Raw genomic sequence first — 20467 nt, 5'->3', positions numbered from 1 at the left:
ACAAAACGTGGGGCTAAAAAGTCTCAGCAGGTCAGGCAGCAATGTTTTGGGTCAGGACCCTTCATCAAGGATTCCTTCTCACCTAAGTGGTCCACCCTTCCCACTGACCAATTACCATCCCACCTACCTTTCCCTCAACTCCATTTCCCCCCCTCTTCTACTTATTCCCGAATTCCCTTCCCCCTCCCCAGTCCTGACCCAAACCAGCGACTTTCATTTTATTACTTTGTCCCTCGAGTTCCACGTTAAACACTCCAGGGGACAGGCGTAATACGGGGACCTAAACCTCAGACTGGCCAGCAGCTCCACCCAATGAGGTGGGACCACCTGGGACAGAGAGCTGAGCATGTCTCCAAATGCACGTCTCTAAGGCCAGCTGAATATTTACAATTAAAGTAGCCCACGGTCATTTGGCAAACCAAACATTCCACAAGAATGATTTTAGCCAGAATTGCCACCTGTTTACAATGGTGGATCATTCATTGCATCCACAAGAGAAGATATTGAAGACCCTCTCTGACCTGTCACTAGTCACCTCCAAGCAGCTGCTGGCCTCGGAGCTCAGGAGTGGGTTTTGGGACGGTCAGTAAACAGCGGACAGCTTCAGAAAGTGGTCACTGAGTGAGGTTTCAATGGGTTGCCCATCTCAATGGAGCAGACTGCAGATTTCCAGAAGGAAACGTGCCTGGAGATGGGACAGCATTATACAATTCCATCCCACCCCACACCATCATCCCAATAAAGCTTCTGTCAAACTCAGCCAATCCTCTCTGATGTATGCCATAGCAAATCCCTTTCAGAATCTCTATCAGCCCTCTCTTGTCTAGAAGGAGCCATAACCTGTTTGTGGTATAACTTCTACCAGATCTGGTATCATCCACATAAACATTACCAGTCACTTCTCCACCACCTTGAAATTCTTTACACAATACAAAAATAGGGTTTAAAAGGAATATGGGCCAAATGCTGGCAGCAGGGCTAGATTAATTTAGGATATTTGGTCTGCATAGACGAGTTAGACTGAAGGGTCCGTTTCTGTGCTGTAAAACTCGAGGTGTGTACACTGTACCATAGTGTGTTGTAATCAGGGTTTCGTACACACTTCCCGTAACTTATCTGCTTTTCAATTCCCAAACCACGAGGAAAACGCCAACAATCTGAAAATTTGACAGCACCGATTAACATTCACCGTAGAACTGAGTCTTTAAAAGGGAGAGAAGGAAAATTATACGTGGCAACAAGGAAGCTGGGAAGTTTAAAAATGTGTAATCTGAATATAAGAAATAGGACACAAGATTAGTCCATACTCCTCCTCCAACCATTTAATAAGGTCATGGCTGATCACCCTCCTTATTTCCATTAGTTTGTCCTAGACTTTCATTCCGTTAGCCTTCATTAATTTAATGAGCACCCATAGCTCCATGGTGTATAAGCTTCCAAAAGATAGAGAACCCACCAAGTCTTGGTCCTAAACTGATTTAGACGCCTAAATGTTAAATTTTCCAGCCACAGGAAACAGCTTCTCAACATCCACCCTATCAACGAGGTAAAAACAATGACTGCCGATGCTGGAAACCAGATTCTGGATTAGTGGTGCTGGAAGAGCACAGCAGTTCAGGCAGCATCCAAGGAGCTTCGAAATCGATGTTTCGGGCAAAAGCTCTTCATCAGAAATAAAGGCAGTGAGCCTGAAGGGTGGAGAGATAAGCTAGAGGAGGGTGGGGGTGGGGAGAAAGTAGCATAGAGTACAATGGGTGAGTGGGGGAGGGGATGAAGGTGATAGGTCAAGGAGGAGAGGGTGGAATGGATAGGTGGAAAAGGAGATAGGCAGGTAGGAGAAGTCCAGACACGTTATGGGGACAGTTACTGAGCTGGAAGTTTAGAACTAGGGTGAGGTGGGGGAAGGGGAAATGAGGAAACAGTTGAAGTCCACATTGATGCCCTGGGGTTGAAGTGTTCCGAGGCGGAAGATGAGGCATTCTTCCTCCAGGCATCTGGTGGTGAGGGAGCGGTGGTGAAGGAGGCCCAGGACCTCCATGTCCTCGGCAGAGTGGGAGGGGGAGTTGAAATATTGGGCCACAGGGCAGTGTGGTTGATTGGTGTGGGTGTCCCGGAGATGTTCCCTAAAGCGCTCTGCTAGGAGGCGCCCAGTCTCACCAATGTAGAGGAGACCACATCGGGAGCAACGGATACAATAAATGATATTAGTGGATGTGCAAGTAAAATTTTGATGGATGTGGAAGGCTCCTTTAGGGCCTTGGATAGAGGTGAGGGAGGAGGTTTGGGCGCAGGTTTTACAGTTCCTGCGGAGGCAGGGGAAAGTGCCGGGATTGGAGGGTGGGTTGTTTGGGGGCGTGGACCTGACCAGGTAGTCGCGGAGAGAACGGTCTTTGCGGAAGACGGAAAGGGGTGGGTAGGGAAATATATCCCTGGTAGTGGGGTCTGTTTGGAGGTGGCGGAAATGTCGGCGGATGATTTGGTTTACGCGAAGGTTGGTAGGGTGGAAGGTGAGCACCAGGGGCATTCTGTCCTTGTTACGGTTGGAGGGGTGGGGTCTGAGGGCGGAGGTGCGGGATGTAGACGAGATGCGTTGGAGGGCATCTTTAACCACATGGGAAGGGAAATTGCGGTCTCAAAAGAAGGAGGCCATCTGGTGTGTTCTGTGGTGGAATTGGTCCTCCTGGGACCAGATCCGGCGGAGGCGGAGGAATTGGGAATATGGGATGGCATTTTTGCAAGAGGTAGGGTGGGAAGAGTTGTAATCCAGGTAGCTGTGGGAGTCAGTGGGTTTGTAAAAAATGTCAGTGTCAAGTCGGTCGTCATTAATGGAGATGGAGAGGTCCAGGAAGGGGAGGGAGGTGTTAGAGATGGTCCAGGTAAATTTAAGGTCAGGGTGGAATGTGTTGGTGAAGTTGATGAATTGCTCAACCTCCTCGCACGAGGTGGCGCCAATGCAGTCATCAATGTAGCAGAGGAAGAGGTGGGGAATGGTGCCGGTGTAATTACGGAAGATCGACTGCTCTACATAGCCAAAGAGACAGGCATAGCTGGGGCCCATACATGTGCCCATGGCTACCCCTTTGGTCTGGATGAAGTGGGAGGATTCAAAGGAGAAATTGTTAAGGGTGAGGACCAGTTCGGCCAAACGAATGAGAGTGTCGGTGGAAGGGTACTGTTGGGGATGTCCGGAGAGGGAAAAATAGAGGGCTTGGAGGCCCTGGTCATGGCGGCTGGAGGTGTAGAGGGATTGGATATCCATGGTGAAGATGAGGCATTGGGGGCCAGGGAAACGGAAGTCTTGGAGGAGGTGGAGGGCGTGGGTGGTGTCTCGAACGTATGTGGGGAGTTCCCTATCAAGCCCTTTGAAAAATTGTTATGTTCAATTAGATGACCTCTCATTCTTCTAAATACCAGAAAGCAGAGGTGCATTCGACTCAATATCTCCTTTCAGACAACCCCCTCATCTCAGGAATCAATGCACTGCAATCCCTCTCAGGCTTCCTTGGATAATGAGACCAAAACTGTACAAACTATTCTCATCAATTGCGTTGAGACTTCCTTACTGTAATAAGCCAACCCCTTTGCTGTAAAGGCCAACAGATCACTTGCCTTCCAAACTGCACACTGTACCTACATATGAAATTCCTGTGATTTCTGAACAAGAGCAACCAAATCCATCTGACTATTGACATTAATAACTTTATATTTACAATCTTTCTAAAATTTGGATAACATTTAAGAACAAAATGATTCAGTTGAAATGGGGAACTCAGGCAGGTTGGTCTTGTACTGTTTTCAGTCTTGATTCAAGAGCAAGCTCATACATTAACAACAAAAACACTTGCTCTGTTTACATGGAGGACAAATGATTCTCTAATTAATAACAGTGCCAACATTTCTTTACAAAAGATCAATCAAAACCAAATAACTGCATGACTCGACTCTGAGCATAAATTAAAAAAAGGCCCTCTGAATTTGGGTTGGTGATTTGACTAGGGACTAAATTAATAAATACAAGGAAATTCTTCAGGGAACAGAATCTAACACCCAATCCAGATGGAGATCAGGACTGTTTCAAACCCTTTTTTGTTTGAGCTCTTACCATGCTCGAACATAAGAAAACAACGGCACTGCTTCAATGAACCGAGAACAGCGTACACACCTATGCAGGGATTAGTACACCAGAGTTTAACAGCTGAATCTAATGAGCCTTATAGGTATTGTTATCAAGGCCAATGCTGACAGTCACTTAGGGACAAAAGTGCCACTCGAAGAATTGACATCAGTCACATGTTGATTTTGTGTCCTCTGAATTCATGGCATTTTCTCCCTTCTTTCCTCTTGCCTTCCCTTCAGATTTGGACACCTTATTCCCCCCAACACACACACACACACACACACACACACACACACACAGAAGAGTTGAACAGATGACTGCAGATCAAATTAAACCATTCTTCTGATGCAACATTCTGTGAACCCAGATATTTAAGATAACATATATCGATCTACAGGGCCGACTCAAAGAGCCGAGCTTGAAACAGTCGAAATAGAAAACAGGAGGTCAGCAAGAAGGACAGATGTTAAATTTAAATAGAGATGTTATCCTGGAGAAACTAGAGAACAAAGAACAGAAATGTGAAACCATGAAAATCCCTTGATTCTGAATGGAGGGATTTTAAAAAAATATTTACATCATAAATGCAAACCATTTTAAGGAAGGTGTTCTCTAATATCTCATCCAATGGACCTTGCTATTGAAAGGGACACAGGACAGAGGTAGGCCATTCAGCCTGGATTAGAAGCATTGATGCTTTCAATCGCAAACATCAGCAGGCAGTGTCCACAAAACCCAAACAAATTCAGTCCATGGGACAACAAAAAGATAACTCCAGAGATCCTCACTGGCAGAGAGAAGGATCAAGTATGCTGAATGTTTCCCCAGCCTCTACATCACGTCACAGGGCACAATTGCTGTCAGCCGCAAATGAGGAAGAGAGCCACTCTAGTCTTCAGTGAATAGCAGATGCTTTGTGCATGTGCTTATGTGGTGTCCAAACCTCAATCATAGCTTTTTTTTTTTAAAAAAGAAAACAGGTTTCTCACGTCAGTTCCTCACTTACAATGAAGCAGTCCATTCAAGCTATAAACATACATAAAGAAACAAAAGGTACAATGACCCACAGTGAACATCCATCCACGGTGCTGTCTGAATGGGTTTAAAACTGATATTTCAAAACAAAGGGGTATCATTTAACATCCTGAATCTCCACACGGCAGGTGCTTTGGCTTCTCTTTACTGGGAGAAAGTGAGGACTGCAGATGCTGGGGATCAGAGCTTAAAAATGTGTTGCTGGAAAAGCGCAGCAGGTCAGGCAGCAAAGGAGAAGGAGAGAAGGGCTTATGCCCAAAACGTCGATTCTCCTTCTCCTTTGATGCTGCCTGACCTGCTGCGCTTCTCTTTACTGGGACAGTGACACTCACCGAATAATCTTGACAAGTTCACTCATGTTGACATGGTCGGGAACTAAGAATTTGGTCTTGTCTAGCACAGGCAGCTGCTTTTCCCCCTTGTATCTTTCAATAATCACCTATTGACAAAAGAGATTGAAGGTGAAGATGCAGATATACACTTTTATTTAAAACAATAAATGTTTTATTAAAGTTGCAGCATATTAAAAAAAAAGGTATTCAGAAGCTACAGCAGAATCACCATTTCCCTTTGCAACAAAGTAATCGCCACCTCTCATAGGCTGTTCTCTTTTGTTATTGACAATGACCATTTCTTAGATTCCAACATGGCTTTGGATCCAGTTTAAAAACCGATGAGGCTTTCTACAGTATGGCCAAGGATGAATTGTCTGATTTAGTTGGAACTGTCCAGCCTCTCTGGCTTGTTTTTTGTCCTTAGCTGTTGGAAGGCACTAAGAACATGACTTCAGATTGCCAGCCAAGCAGTTCGTTCTTATGTATTTTTTATCTCAGTCATAGAGTATGGAGTTATACAGCACGGAAACAGACCCTTCGGTCCAACTCGTCCATGCTGACCAGGTATCCAACCTAATCTAGTCCCGTTTGCCAGCATTTGGCCCCTATCCTGCTACTGGGATGGATTGAGGATTGGCTGTCAGACAGAAGGCAGAGAGTTGGGAGAAAAGGTTCTTTTTCAGAATGGCAGCCGAAGACGAGCGGTGTCCCGCAGGGTTCAGTGTTGGGGCCACAGCTGTTCGCATTATATATTAATGATCTGGATGAAGGGACTGGGGGCATTCTAGCGAAGTTTGCCGACGATACGAAGATAGGTGGACAGGCAGGTAGTACTGAGGAAGTGGGGAGGCTGCAGAAGGATCTAGACAGTTTGGGAGAGTGGTCCAGGAAATGGCTGATGGAATTCAACGTGAACAAATGCAAGGTCTTGCACTTTGGCAAAAAGAATAAAAGCACAGACTACTTTCTAAACAGTGAGAAAATTCGTAAAGCCAAAGTACAAAGGGATCTGGGAGTGCTAGTCGAGGATTCTCTAAAGGTCAACATGCAGGTTGAGTCTGTGATTAAGAAAGCGAATGCGATGTTGTCACTTATCTCAAGAGGGTTGGAATATAAAAACACCATTGTGCTTCTGAGACTTTATAAAGCTCTGGTTAGGCCCCATTTGGAGTACTGTGTCCAGTTTTGGTCCCCACACCTCAGGAAGGACATACTGGCACTGGAACGTGTCCAGCGGAGATTCACACGGATGATCCCTGGAATGGTAGGCCTAACATATGAGGAACGGCTGAGGATCTTGGGATTGTATTCTTTGGAGTTTAGAAGATTAAGGGGAGACTTAATAGAGACGTACAAGATAATACATGGCTTGGAAAGGGTGGATGCTAGGAAATTGTTTCCGTTAGGTGAGGAGACTAGGACCCGTGGACACAGCCTTAGAAATAGAGGGGGTAAATTCAGAACAGAAATGCGGAGACATTTCTTCAGCCAGAGAGTGGTGGGCCTGTGGAATTCATTGCCGCAGAGTGCAGTGGAGGCCGGGACGCTAAATGTCTTCAAGGCAGAGATTGATAGATTCTTGTTGTCTCGGGGAATTAAGGGCTAAGGGGAGAATGCGGGTAAGTGGGTTGAAGTGCCCAGCAGCCATGATCAAATGGCGGAGTGGACTCGATGGGCCGAATGGCTTTACTTCCACTCCTATGTCTTATGGTCTTATGGTCTTAAACCCTTCCTATCCAGATAAAACCATCCAGATGCCTTTTAAATGTTGTCATTGTACCAGCCACCACCACTTCCTCTGGCATCTCATTCCATACACACACCACCCTCTGCGTGAAAAAGTTGCCCTTTAGCTCCTTTTTAAATTTTGCCCCTCTCACCCTAAACCTATGCCCCCTAGTTCTGGACTCCCCCACGCCAGGGAAAATACTTTGTCTATTTACCCTATCCATGCCCCTCATAACTTTATAAACCTCTGTAAGGTCACCCCTCAGCCTCTGACGCTCCAGGGAAAACAGTCCCAGCCTGTTCAGCCTCTCCCTATAGCACAAATCCTCCGACCCTGGCAACATCCTTGTAAATCTTTTCTGAACTTTTTCAAGTTTCACAACATCCTTCTGATAGGAAGGTGACCAGAATTACATGCAGTATTCCAAAAAAGTGACCTAACTAATGTCCTGTACAGCTGCAGCATGACCTCCCAACTCCTGTACTCAATGCTCCGACCAAACACATATCAAATGCCTTCTTCACTATCTTATCTACCTGCAAATCCACTTTCAAGGAACTATCAATCTATTTATCGGTGTCTTGGCCACAGTTAGTGGCTCACCAGCATTTCATCGTGAAGTTGCTGTATCTGATTTACAACTCTATCAGAACGCCTATGGTTAGCTAAGACTTTCCACAAGGCCTCTCAACTTACCATATCAAAGGCTTTTATCAAGTCACAGGCACACCAAAGTCCCACCTGTTGTTTGCAACCTTTCTCTTGCATTTGTCGGAGGGTGAAGATGATGGTGCAAACACCACAGCCCTTCCTGAAACCACAGGCAGGTTGCTGATGCAAAGGCTTGGAGGATTCTACTATTTGTATTTGGAGATAATGAGTTCAGACAATGGTCCATGGACTTAATGGAACTACCAGTCTTGACAATCAGTCCCACAAAGACCAGGAAGCTTTGCCTGGGTTGTTCATAGGCTTTGCTTGCCACGTTAAATTGGTTGGGCTTTGTTTTACTTTTAGATTAGATTACTTAGTGTGGAAACAGGCCCTTCGGCCCAACAAGTCCACACCGCCCCGCCGAAGCGCAACCCACCCATACCCCTACATCTACCCCTTACCTAACACTACGGGCAATTTAGCATGGCCAATTCACCTGACCTGCACATCTTTGGACTGTGGGAGGAAACCGGAGCATCCGGAGGAAACCCACGCAGACACGAGGAGAATATGCAAACTCCACACAGTCAGTCGCCTGAGGCGGGAATTGAACCCGGGTCTCTGGCGCTGTGAGGCAGCAGTGCTAACCGCTGTGCCACCGTGCCGCCCACCATTTATTTTTGAATAAGGAGATCTACGTTAATATTGACGGAAGACTGAAATTGCAAATCACAGAGTCATAGAGATGTACGGCACAGAAACAGACCCTTCGTTCCAACTTTCCCATGTCGACCATATACCCTAAACTAGTTTAGTGCCACTTGCCAGCACATGACCCATATGCCTCTAAATCCTTCCTATCCATATATCCATCCAGATACCTCTTAAATATTGTAATTGTACAAACGCCACCACTTCCTCTGGCACCTCATTCCATATACATGGCAACCACCTCTGTGAAAAGTTGCTCTTTAGGTCCTTTTTATGTTTCCTCTCTCACACTCAATCTATGTCCACTAGTTCTGGACTCCCCCCACCTCAGGGAAAAAGACCTTGTCTATTTATCCATTCCCAGAGAAAGTGAGGACAGCAGATGCTGGAGATCAGAGCTGAAAATGTGTTGCTGGAAAAGCGCAGCAGGTCAGGCAGCATCCGAGAAGCAGGAGAATCGACGTTTTGGGCATAAAGCCCTTCTTCAGGAATGAGGAGGGTGTGCCAAGCAGGCTAAGATAAAAGGTAAGGAGGAGGGACTTGGGGGAGGGGCGTTGGGAATGCGATAGGTGGAAGGAGGTTAAGGTGAGGGTGATAGGCTGGAGAGGGGGTGGGGGCGGAGAGGTCGGGAAGAAGATTGCAGGTCAAGAAGGCGGTGCTGAGTCTGAGGGTTGGGACTGAGATTGCATGATTATACGCATCTCTATAAGGTCACCCCTCAACCTCCAATGCTCCAGGGAAAAACAGCCTCAGCCTATTCAGTCTCTCCGAATTGCGAAACCCTCCAACCCTGGCAATATCCTTGTAAATATTTCCTGAACTCTTGCAAGTTTCACAACATTCTTCCTATAGGAGGCAGACCAGAACTGCATGTAATACTCCAAAAGTGCCTTAACCAGTGACCTAGGAGCAGCACGGTGGCTCAGTGGTTAGCACTGCTGCCTCACAGCGCCAGGGACCTGGGTTCAACTCCTGGCTCAAGTAACTGACAGTGTGGAGTTTGCACGTTTGCCCCATGTCTGCATGGGTTTCCTCCGACAATCCAAACATGTACAGGTCAGGTGAATTGGCCATGCTAAATTGCCCATAGTACTAGATGCATTAGTCACATTAGTCAGGGGTAAATGTGGGAAGATGGGCCTGGGCAGGTTACTCTTTGGAGGATCAGTGTAGACCTGTTGGGTCGAAGAGCCTGTTTCTACACAGTAGGAAATCTAATCTAATCAATGCCCTGTACAGCATCAACATGACCTCCCAACTCCCTATACTCAATGCTCTGACCAATAAAGGAAAGCATACCAATCGCCTTCTTCACTATCTTATCCACCTGCAAATCCACTTTCAAGGAACTATCAATCTACACCCCAAGGTCTCTTTGTTCAGCAACACTCCCTCAGACCTTAACATTAAGTGTACAAGTCCTGCCCTGATTTGTCTTTCCAAAATGCAGCACCTCATATTTATCGAAATTAAATTCCACCTGCCACAGTTTAGCCCATGGGCCCATCTGATCAAAATTCCATTGTAGTCTGAGGTAACCTTCTTCACAAGTCACATTAATTCAATGTTATATAGCCCAACTAGGTCTCTGACATTTGTTTTTGCACAAGAGGACAGTTTCTATTCTGTAAATTTAAGACAGAGGGCACGGAAACAGACCCTTCAGTCCAACTCGTCCACGCCGACCAGATATCCCAATCCAATCTAGTCTCACCTGCCAGAGCCTGGCCCATATCCCTCAAAACCTTTCCTATTCATATACCCATCCAAATGCCTTTTAAATATTGCAATTGTACCAGCCTCCATTACTTCCTCTGGCAGCTCATTCCATACACATACCATCCTGTGTGTGAAAACGCTGCCCCTTAGTCCCTTTTATATCTTCCTCCTCTCACCCTAAACCTATGCCCTCAATTCTGGACTCCCCCACTCTAGGTGAAAAACCTAGTCTATTTATCCCATCCGTGCCCCTCAGGATCTTATAAAACTCTATAAAGTTGCTCTCTGGGTCCCTTTTATGTTTCCTCTCTCTCACTAAATCTATGCCCTCTAGTTTTGGACTCTCTCCACCTCAGGGAAAAAGACCTTGTCTATTTATCCTGTCCATTCCTCTCATGATTATACACACTTCTATAAGGTCACCATTCAGCCTCCGAAGCTCCAGGGAAAACAGCACCAGCCTATTCAACCTCTCCCGATAACTCAAAGCTTCCAACCCTGGCAACATCCTTGTAAATCTTTTCTGAACCCTTCAAAGTTTCACAAAATACTTCTGATAGGAAGACCAGAACTGCATGCAATATTCCAAAAGTGGCCTAACCAATGTCCAGTACAGCCACAACATGATCTCCCATCTCCTGTACTCAATACTCTGACCAATAAAGGAAAGCATACAAAACACCTTCTTCACTATCCTATCTACCTGTGACTCCAATTTCAAGGAGCTATGAACCTGCACTCCAAGGTCTCTTGGTTCAGCAACACTCTCTAGGACCTGACCATTAAGTGTATAAGTCCTGCTTAGATTTGCTTTCCTTGCATTTATCTAAATTAAACTCCATCTGCCCCATCTCAAAGATCCCATTGTAATCTGAGGTAACCTGCTTTACTGACCACTACACCTTCTATTTTTGGTGTCATCTGCAAACTTACTAACTATACCTCTTATGCTCACATCCAAATCATTTATATAAATGATGAAAAGTAGTGGATCCAGCACCAATCCTTGTGGCACTCCACTGGTCACAGGCCTCCAGTCTGAAAAACAACCCTCCACCACCACCCTCTGTCTTCTATCCTCAAGTTCTGTATCTAAGTGGCTAGTTCTCCCTGTATTTCATGAGATCTAACCTTGCTAACCATTCTCCTGTGGGGAACCTTGTCAAACGCCTTAATGAAGTCCATATAAATCACATCTACCACTCTGCCCTCATCAATCTTCTTTGTTACTTCTTCAAAAAACTCAATCACGTTTGTGAAATGTGATTGCCCATGCACAAGGATAAAGACATGTCACCACTCCCTAATCAGTCCTTGCCTTTCCAAATACATGTACATCCTCCAATAACTTGCCCACCAATGACATCAGGCTTACTGGTCTATAGTTCCCTGGCTTGTCCTTACCACCCTTCATAAACAGTGGCACCACATTAGCCAACCTCCAGTCTTCTGGCATCTCACCTGTGACTATCGATGATACAAATATCTCAGCAAGGGGTCCAGCAATCACTTCTCTAGCTTCCCACAGAGTTCTCTGGTACACCTGATCAGTCCTGAGGATTTACCCACTTTTATGCATTTCAAGATATCCATCACTTCCTCCTCTGTAATATGGACAGTTTTCAAGATGTCAGCATCTATTCCCCCACATTCTATATCTTCCATATCCTACATGTTTCAAGACTACTTGGACTTTGGTTTTTACGTATGTCTGAAGTTCTAAATATTTCTGTAGCCATCATGATTTCTTTCAAAACAGTCTTCAAGGCCTACTTTTAGAATTAATAAGTTAGGTGGTTTTGTAGAGAGTTTTACCACTGAAAAAGATAAACAAGCTCTAGTTTAGAAATTCACAGGTTTTTTTTGTTAAGATCGCAATAAACAAACTATAGTTTAGAATGTTTTTGTTTAAGTTTCATTTTGAGCTTTGAGTAGTCCTGTGAAATCATTGGATGAAGACCGCTGTATGGACCAGGGCTCTTGAAAATGGAAGCATATTGTGAAACTAAGTTATCTGAGATTAAAGAGTTAGCTTGGCTTGAAGGAGAACTTACAGGTGGTGGTGTTCCCACGTACCTGCAGCCCTTGTCATTTGAGATGTAAGTGGTCGTGGGTTTGGAAGGTGTTCTCTTGGGATCTTTCCAGGAATTTCTCCACTGCATCTTGTAGATAGTCCACACTGCTACTATTGTGTGTTGGTGGTAGAGGTAATGGATGCTTGTGGATGTGGTGCTAATCAGGTGGACTGCTTGGTCTTGGATGGTGTAAAACTTCTTGCATGTTGTTGGAACTGCACCCATCCAGGTCAGTGGGGAGTATTCCATTTTACTCCTGACTTGTGCCTTGTTCATGGTGGACAGGCTTGAGGGAGTCGGCGGCGGTGTATGTTAGTCACCACAGTTTTCTAGTCTCTAACCTACTCTTGTAACCACTGTGTTTATGTGGCAAGTCCAGTTGAGTTTCTGGTCAATGATAATCCCCAGGATGTTGATAGTGGGGGATTCTGCAGCGGTAACACCATTGAACGCCAAGATATGGTGGTTAGATTGCCTCTTATTGATGGTTATTGTCTGGAATTTGTGTTGCATTTGCAATCATTGCCCAGACCTGATTATAGGAATTTGGACATGACATCAAGACTGTACAAGACATTGGTGAGACCTCTTCTGGAGTACTGTGACCTGTTCTGGTCACCCTGTTATAGGAAGGATATTACTGGAAAGATTCAGAAGAGATCTACTAGGATGTTGCCAGAGATGGAAGACTTGAGTTATAAAGAGAGGCTGGACTTTTTTCACTGCAGTGTAGGAGATTGAGGAGTGACATTATTTGACATTTATAAAATCATGAGGGGCACAGGTAGGATGAGTAGCTGCGTTTTTTTTCCTACGGTGGAAAATTTCAAGAAAAGGTGACATATTTTGGAGGAGAGAGAAAGATTTTAAAAAGGCATGGGGTAATTTTTTTTTATAAACAGAAAGAATGAACTTAGAGGAAGTGACAGACGCAGGTACAGTTACAATGTTTAAAAGGCTTTTAAATCAATACATGAAAAAGAAATGTGAGGAAGGATATGGGCCAGGTGCAGGCAAGTGCGAACTCATTTAATTTGGACTTAGGGTTGGCATGGACTGGTTGGACCTAAAGGGTCTGTGATCGTGCTGCATGATCTATCTCAAATGACCAATCCTATTGCAAATTATTTTAATAGCCACGTTCAGAGTATATAGGCACTGCAGGATATGCCAACTAAGAGAGAATGGCCTTAAATTAGCCCATATTATGAACTCAAAGCCTCCAGTCAACTAAGTAATGACAAAGTTGCTGGTGATTTTACAGGCTAAGGAAAGAGAGGAACTAATACTCTGATCTAACAGTCTTTTCAATCTCTTTTGAGATGCAGAAAGTTTGATTAGAGAAGGACATCAAGTGGCACGCTGAGTCAGTGATTAGCACTGCTGCCTCAAAGTGCCAGGGACCCGATTCAATGCCATCCTTCAGGTTTCTGTGGAGTTTGCACATTCTGCCAGTGTGTCTGGGGGTTTCCTCTGGGTGATCCAGTTTCCTTCCACAGTGCAAAGATGTGCAGTTTAGGGTGGATTGGCCATGTTAAATTGCCCAGAATGTTCAGGGATATGCTGGCTATCTAGATTAGCCATGGGAAATGTGGGGTTACAGGGATAGGGTAGGAGGGGTGGTTCTGGTGGGGGATGCTGTTCAGGTGGTCAGTGTGGACTTGATGGGCTGAATCGCCTGCTCCCACATTGTAGATGTCCTATGATTCTTGGAAGCTTTGGTTTAAACCTGACTTGGTCAGAATTGTAGACCCAGTGTTTCATGGAAAAATCATCTCGGAGATGCCGAGATAGGACAGATGAAGCCAAGGTGACCAGACACTCAGGAAAAATGAGCTCATGACATTTGAATTATAGTCCCAGGGAGACAGACTGTGTCAGAATGTGTAATATTATCTGCTTTTATAAATTTATATGCCAAAATTAAGTTAGAACTCAAAACAACAGGAATAGATAAAGTATCTAGGACTACGTTAATGAAATTATTTGAACCCACCTAACCAAGGGACAATGGTAAACAGCAACTGCTGGGAAAAAGGAATGGATTTTTTTTTAAAAACAGTGAAGTCATTGCATCATTGTTATTAATAGGGTCTGGACTTTTCAGTCTGAGTCTGCCTCAAACAGATACATGGGACAAGTGGTTTAACATTGTACTGCGCTAACAGTTATCCTCCTGAAATTTCAAAAGCTGGTGATAAAGACGAGTAATGAAAACGGCTCAGGAGCTGAAATGCAGTGTGACTGCACACAAGACCAGTTAGGTCACACTACTCTCTCTCCATGTAAACATGGACTCTATGGGGTCCATGGGTTATTACAAAGAGCAGCAGTTGCATGCGTCGGCCCTACTTTGATGGATAGTTTTGCAAGCTTGCCCCTTGACATCAAACCTTGATATGTTCAATGGCAACAGACTGTAGAACATGGTTCCACACTTGGCTCATCATTGAAAACAGGACAAACAATTTGCATGGATACTGCACAAATATACTCACATAGGGAGTATACCATTCAGCTCCTCTAGCCCATTCTGACATTCACTCAAATCATGACCCTCACAAAATCTCAGCTTGACCTCTGCTGAGGGTATCTCCACTAACAATACCTACTCATCCTGGAGTTCTATGAACACTGGCAATTATCCAGCACCTCAACAAAACTGCCATTCTTCATTTGCAAATGAAAATTCCACGGAGGTGGGTTTTAAAAATCTAAGTTTCGAAGTATACTACCAGCCAGCATTACAGAAACTGAGTTCTCACCAAACGCTCCCCCCACCCCCCAAATCTTATTTACGGTATTTTTTGTTTTCGAAGTAATTCTAAAATGTCAATCCTCCATCCAATCACCACCACCCCCAAACTCCTCCAAAAGAACGCAGTGATCTGAAACTCGATTTAAACTAACACAAATGCACACAGCCTGACAATCTTGTGTCTTGAAGACTAGCTCCCAGCGCGCACACACACACACGCAAATGCAACGTGTAATGTTAAAATCCTGCACTCGCCAGCCAGAGCCTTTGTTTCTGGCGGCTTGGTGGATTGTATTGGGTTGAAGGGAGGGGGGGTCTGGTTATCACTTAGTTCAGTTTGCACTGGAGCTATCGTGCCTTTAAGCTTCCTTCCCGAAACGCAATGCGGTAAAAAGCAATGAGGTAATGCCGCCTGTGTTTTATTGACAAAGGCAGGGTATTCCGCTCTCCAACGGCACGGAGCACGTCTGCAGAGCGAGGCCTGATCCCGGTCTGTGTGTCGCCGGCACGGGCAGAAAAGGGGCGGGATCGCTTCCCTGTTTGCCACACCCTTATCATGCACAGCAAAACTAAAACTGACGACAAAAGAAACAGCCCAGGAACTATCCATAGCATAAAACAAAAGAACTGCGGATGCTGAAGATCTGAAACAAAAACAAAGAGGTCACTGAAACCTTAACTGTTTCTCTCCCCGAAGATGCTGCTAGACCTGCTGAGTTTCTCCAGCAATTTCTGTTTTTGTTCCTTAAACTATCGAATTAACCCCGCTCCCCTCCTCTCTCGCCATAGTTCAGTCATTTGTTGCTCTCCAGGTAGGGTCTAAAACGAGGCATTACATCAAAGATATATTTCCAATAAAAAATGTTTTGACATGCAAAAAAAATTAGCAATGAAAGGCCACTTACTGGTATCTTGTTAGGGTGCTGGTCTCTGATCTGTTGAACTTCTTTAATTCGATCAGCTGTACCACAAATAAAGAAAAGTAAGATAATATTATTCTGAGCTCATCTGTCACGGAGAAAGCTGACTTCTTGAATTGTTCCTTGTCCCAAGCCTGCCAACGCCATGACCTCTACCAACTGGAAGGACAAGGGCAGCAAGTAGTTGGGAAGACCAGCTACCTGGAAAAGTTCCCTCCAAGTCACACACCATCCTGACTTGGAAATCCATACACATTTCTGTACAGGCATTGGGTCAAAATCCTACAACTCCCCTCCATACTACTTCCTCCCCCCACAGACAGGAGTCATTCAAATGTTTGATGGCTATCTCACACAAAAGGAAAGAAAATAATGCTGTCCGAGATCAATTCAACTGGGGGAAAAAGGTGGGTTTACAGAATGGTGACCACACAGTACAGAATACAGCCTTTGCATCATGAGCTGACATTGGCTATGCACCAGTGCTCACCACAACAACAAATGCAATGCCGGTGAAACCCACACCCCATGAAAGGTTACATTTAAAAATATTAGATTTCAGATACCATCTGTGGGTCATCACAATGTTTGTAATGAAGGTTCCACCTTCTCAACTTCAACTGAAGCACAGTGACCCTCAGGTTAAACCACCACCAGTGGTCTCTCTTAATAACGACAGACCAGTCCTTTGGTGACTTTACAGAATCAGGGTATTGAACAAGCTCAATACAGTTCTCTAGAAATAGTTGAGTGGATCAAGGTCCTTGGGTAAGGTGTGGACATTGTTACAGCCTTTGCAGGAACTGGGAGAGGTTGGGGGTCTCCCACGGTCAAGCATGTCATTATGGGGAAAATTGTGGCAATGTGTTGTCATTACTGATCTGATCATTTAGAACCCCATTACTTTAATTGACCATGGCAGATGATGAAATTTGAATTCAACAAAAATCTGGAATTTAGCTGAATGGTGACCATGGAGACACTATCGATTGTTGTAAAAGCACATCCATTTCACTATGCTGTTTAGGGGAAGGAAATCTGCCATCCTTACCTGGCCTGGCACACCTAGGTCTCCAGACCCACAACAATATGATTCACTCTTTACAGTTCTCTGAAATGCCACCCAGTCCAGAGCAATTCAGGACAGGCAAGAAATGTTTGATTCTAGATTAGTGGTGCTGGAAGAGCACAGCAGTTCAGACAGCATCCAAGTAGCTTCGAAATCGACGTTTCGGGCAAAAGCCCTTCAGGCTTCCTGATGAAGGGCTTTTGCCCAAAACGTCGATTTCCTAGCTACTTGGATGCTGCCTGAACTGCTGTGCTCTTCCAGCACCACTAATCCAGAATCTGGTTTCCAGCATCTGCAGTCATTGTTTTTACCTCAAGAAATGTTTGATGCCCATCTCACATGAAAGAAAGAAAATAATGCTGTTCAAGATCAATTCAAATGGGGGAGAAAGGTGGTATACAGAAAGGGGTCCACACAGTACAGAATACAGCCTTTGCATCATGAGCTGACATTGGCTATGCACCAGTGTCTCACCAGGTCAGGTGCTGTGTTGCTCCACATCAGTGGATTGAATGCATTTGGAAGCAAGGTGAAGGAAGGTCCTTCAAGGGCCTGGTAGCCTCTAGATCTTCATCCACAAAAGCTGAAGACAGCAACATCAACAGAATGTGGTGAACAACAAGATTTTATGGCAAGAATGATTGCCTTTGTTAGTTACCTTGAAAGCTGCAATGTCTTATTAAAACTTTAAAACCTTCCTAACCTTAGTTTTTTTTTAAAGTGAATTTAGTAAAATGTAGTGATATCTGTCACTTAAGCAAACTAGACAATAAAGGAGCTGAAAAATGTGTTGCTGGAAAAGCACATCAGGTCAGGCAGCATCCAAGAAGCAGGAGAATCGACGTTTTGGGCATAAGCCCTTCTTCAGGAATGAGGAAGGTGTGCCAAGCAGGCTACGATAAAAGGTAGGGAGGAGGGACTTAGGGGAGGGGCGTTGGGAATGTGATAGGTGGAAGGAGGTTAAGGTGAGGGTGATAGGCCGGAGAGGGGGTGGGGCGGAGAGGTCGGGAAAAGGGCTTATGCCCGCTCCTTGGATGCTGCCTGACCTGCTGCGCTTTTCCAGCAACACATTTTTCAGCTCTGATCTCCAGCATCTGCAGTCCTCACTTTCTCCTAGACAATAAAGGGCAAAATATTTACTCATTGATTTATTGGATCATTGACAAGCATTATAGAAAAATACAATATTATAGAGCATCTTGGTTTTATAGGGAAAGAGCAATGCGTTTACACTCCTACTGTTGAAGGAGAGAGAAAAAGTACAGTATTGCAAACCACAACGTAGTGAGGAAAAAAGAATCATAATTTACATATAGTCATTCTACTGCGTCTTGTTTTAGCTAAAAATGGAAATTACAGGCTTTTGTGTGAAATCTGAAAATCACATTTAAGAAAGAAATGCCAGGGTTCAACTCCCCTGGTGATAACCCATCTCAAAACTAGGCCTCAACTCAGTAATTGACATAAAATGGAATTATGGTTTCAAATATCTCCACCATCTGCGACATTAGTATGGGAAAGCAGAAACATTTTTTGCTCAAAGTTAGCACATTTCAAAAGATGAATATACTTTGAACCTTAATTAGCTCCTATTATCCTAATTCATAATAACCTATTGCATATACACAATTTGTTACCCTCTCAACTGAAACTGTCTTCATATCAGTTTTTGACTTTTTTATTAAATGGTAATTGAATGGTTAAGCAGATAATAGAAAAAAAAAGTGTAGTTGTTTTGCTTCACAAATTAGTGCCAAATATGTAACTGAACACAGACTGAAATGATTTCTGCCTTTGTTTTCACTACAGAACAAGTTACCCTGGGAGTTCATAGTGAAATCTGTAAAAACAAACTGTCTGGGTCAAATATAAAGATCGAATGTTTAAAATCTCCCAACATTTATTCCAGTACTTCTTGACAAAATCATTTAGTTTTTTTTATAAAGTCTATTTTTAAACTAGATTATCCAACGTCAAACAGAATTTGCCAAAATGTTGTAACTACGTTTTGCGTAGAAAACGAAAGATCTGTTTTTTTAAAAAAAAGTGGGGGGGGGGGGAAGGAGATTAATTTCCATTGTTACTAAAACAGGGTTTAAAAAGGGCGATTTTACTGTAAAATGGCTTCCAAAGTATGAATACTGCAACAATAAACCCTCACGTCCTTTAAGAAGCCCTGGCTCACCAATTATTTTAAGGTTAGCTCCAGACACAGTTATAAAAACAATGTTACAAAAAGAGGATCAATGATTCACAATATTAGGCTGATTCGTTCCAGATATGGAGAAAACGGCGAGGAAATAACTGAAATTCACTTCAACAAATAAAATGGTTAAGTACAAAGATTCTGGGGATTAGGTGCGTGCACGCATTGTCCTCGGGCTACCAGGGATCTCAGACTTTCCCTTCGTAAGGCACTTCTGGAGACGTTTGCATCATTGGTGGCTGCAACCGATCCATCTCGTTTTTCTCCTCTCTCTGTCTCTGTCTCTGTCTCTCTCCCTCATCGCCCCTCACCACCCCCCTCCCCCCCCGCTCCGATTTGCCTGTGTCCTCCGAGCAGCTGTTTACAAGAATCCTCACCGATATATCCCCTCCACCCCCAACCCAGTCAGCTGAGAGAAGGTCAAAGGCAAATAAGAGAGAAAAATAAAAACAGCAACAGTCCCGCAGAAGAAGAGGGGGGTGGCGGTGAGAGAGGAGGAAAGACAGAGACACATAACTAAGACACACTCTTCCCCAAGTGGTACATCTCCCCCTCTGCCGTCTCTCTCTCTCCTTCCCTCTCTGTCTGTTCATCGGTGGGTCTCCCCTTTGCTCGACCACCTACCGAAGCTTCTCCTCTGTTTGAATGACTTATCAGAAGGCATTTTCTGAGCAGGAGAACCCGAGAATAATCAGCTCAAGCGGACGGTGCAGTTCCTGGTGTGTCCAAACACAGGGCGATGTAACAAACCGCATCACGTGAACACTTTGACGTCAACGCAAAAGATACTTCAGGGGGAGGACCCGGGGAAGAAAGTGACAAGTTCTCTTCACAGTTTAAATGCCCACCTCTCACAAACACCCCAGGGCAAGGCAGCAAGGGGAGTGGGGAATGTCTTCATTTTGTTTTCGGTTGAACGGTATTCGAACGAAACACAACCATCTCAACTTAGATTACATTCAACGAGAAAAGATTGTTAGTTATCCTGATTTTAATTTTTACACAACTCGCTCGGCAGATAGTGTACTTTGTCCGCTTGCTGTGATAATATTATAAAATATCACGCCGTTAGTTGATCATAGTCGACACATTGGATAGTATCGGTCTCTTCACTTGTTGTTGATCTCTTTAGTTAAAGC

The 20467-nt window shown here is 44.4% G+C and overlaps 1 protein-coding gene across 1 annotated transcript in view; it reads right to left on the bottom strand.

Moving 5' to 3' along the window:
* The window catches only part of LOC140462883 (microtubule-associated protein 1 light chain 3 alpha), a 41744-nt gene extending 21643 nt beyond the window's left edge, over positions 1-20101 (bottom strand). Inside the window, exons 1-3 of the mRNA XM_072556304.1 lie at positions 19953-20101; positions 16039-16094; positions 5485-5591 (exon numbers count right to left, since the gene is read on the bottom strand). Coding sequence (XP_072412405.1) covers positions 5485-5591; positions 16039-16094; positions 19953-19992 — 203 coding nt within the window. The 5' untranslated portion in view covers positions 19993-20101. The remainder of the gene's footprint in view (positions 1-5484; positions 5592-16038; positions 16095-19952) is intronic.
* Positions 20102-20467: the final 366 nt, after the last annotated feature.

This window comes from Chiloscyllium punctatum, chromosome 37, assembly GCF_047496795.1.
Source record: "Chiloscyllium punctatum isolate Juve2018m chromosome 37, sChiPun1.3, whole genome shotgun sequence".
Classification (NCBI taxonomy): Eukaryota; Metazoa; Chordata; class Chondrichthyes; order Orectolobiformes; family Hemiscylliidae; genus Chiloscyllium; species Chiloscyllium punctatum.
This window is presented reverse-complemented; position numbering and strand designations above follow the sequence as displayed.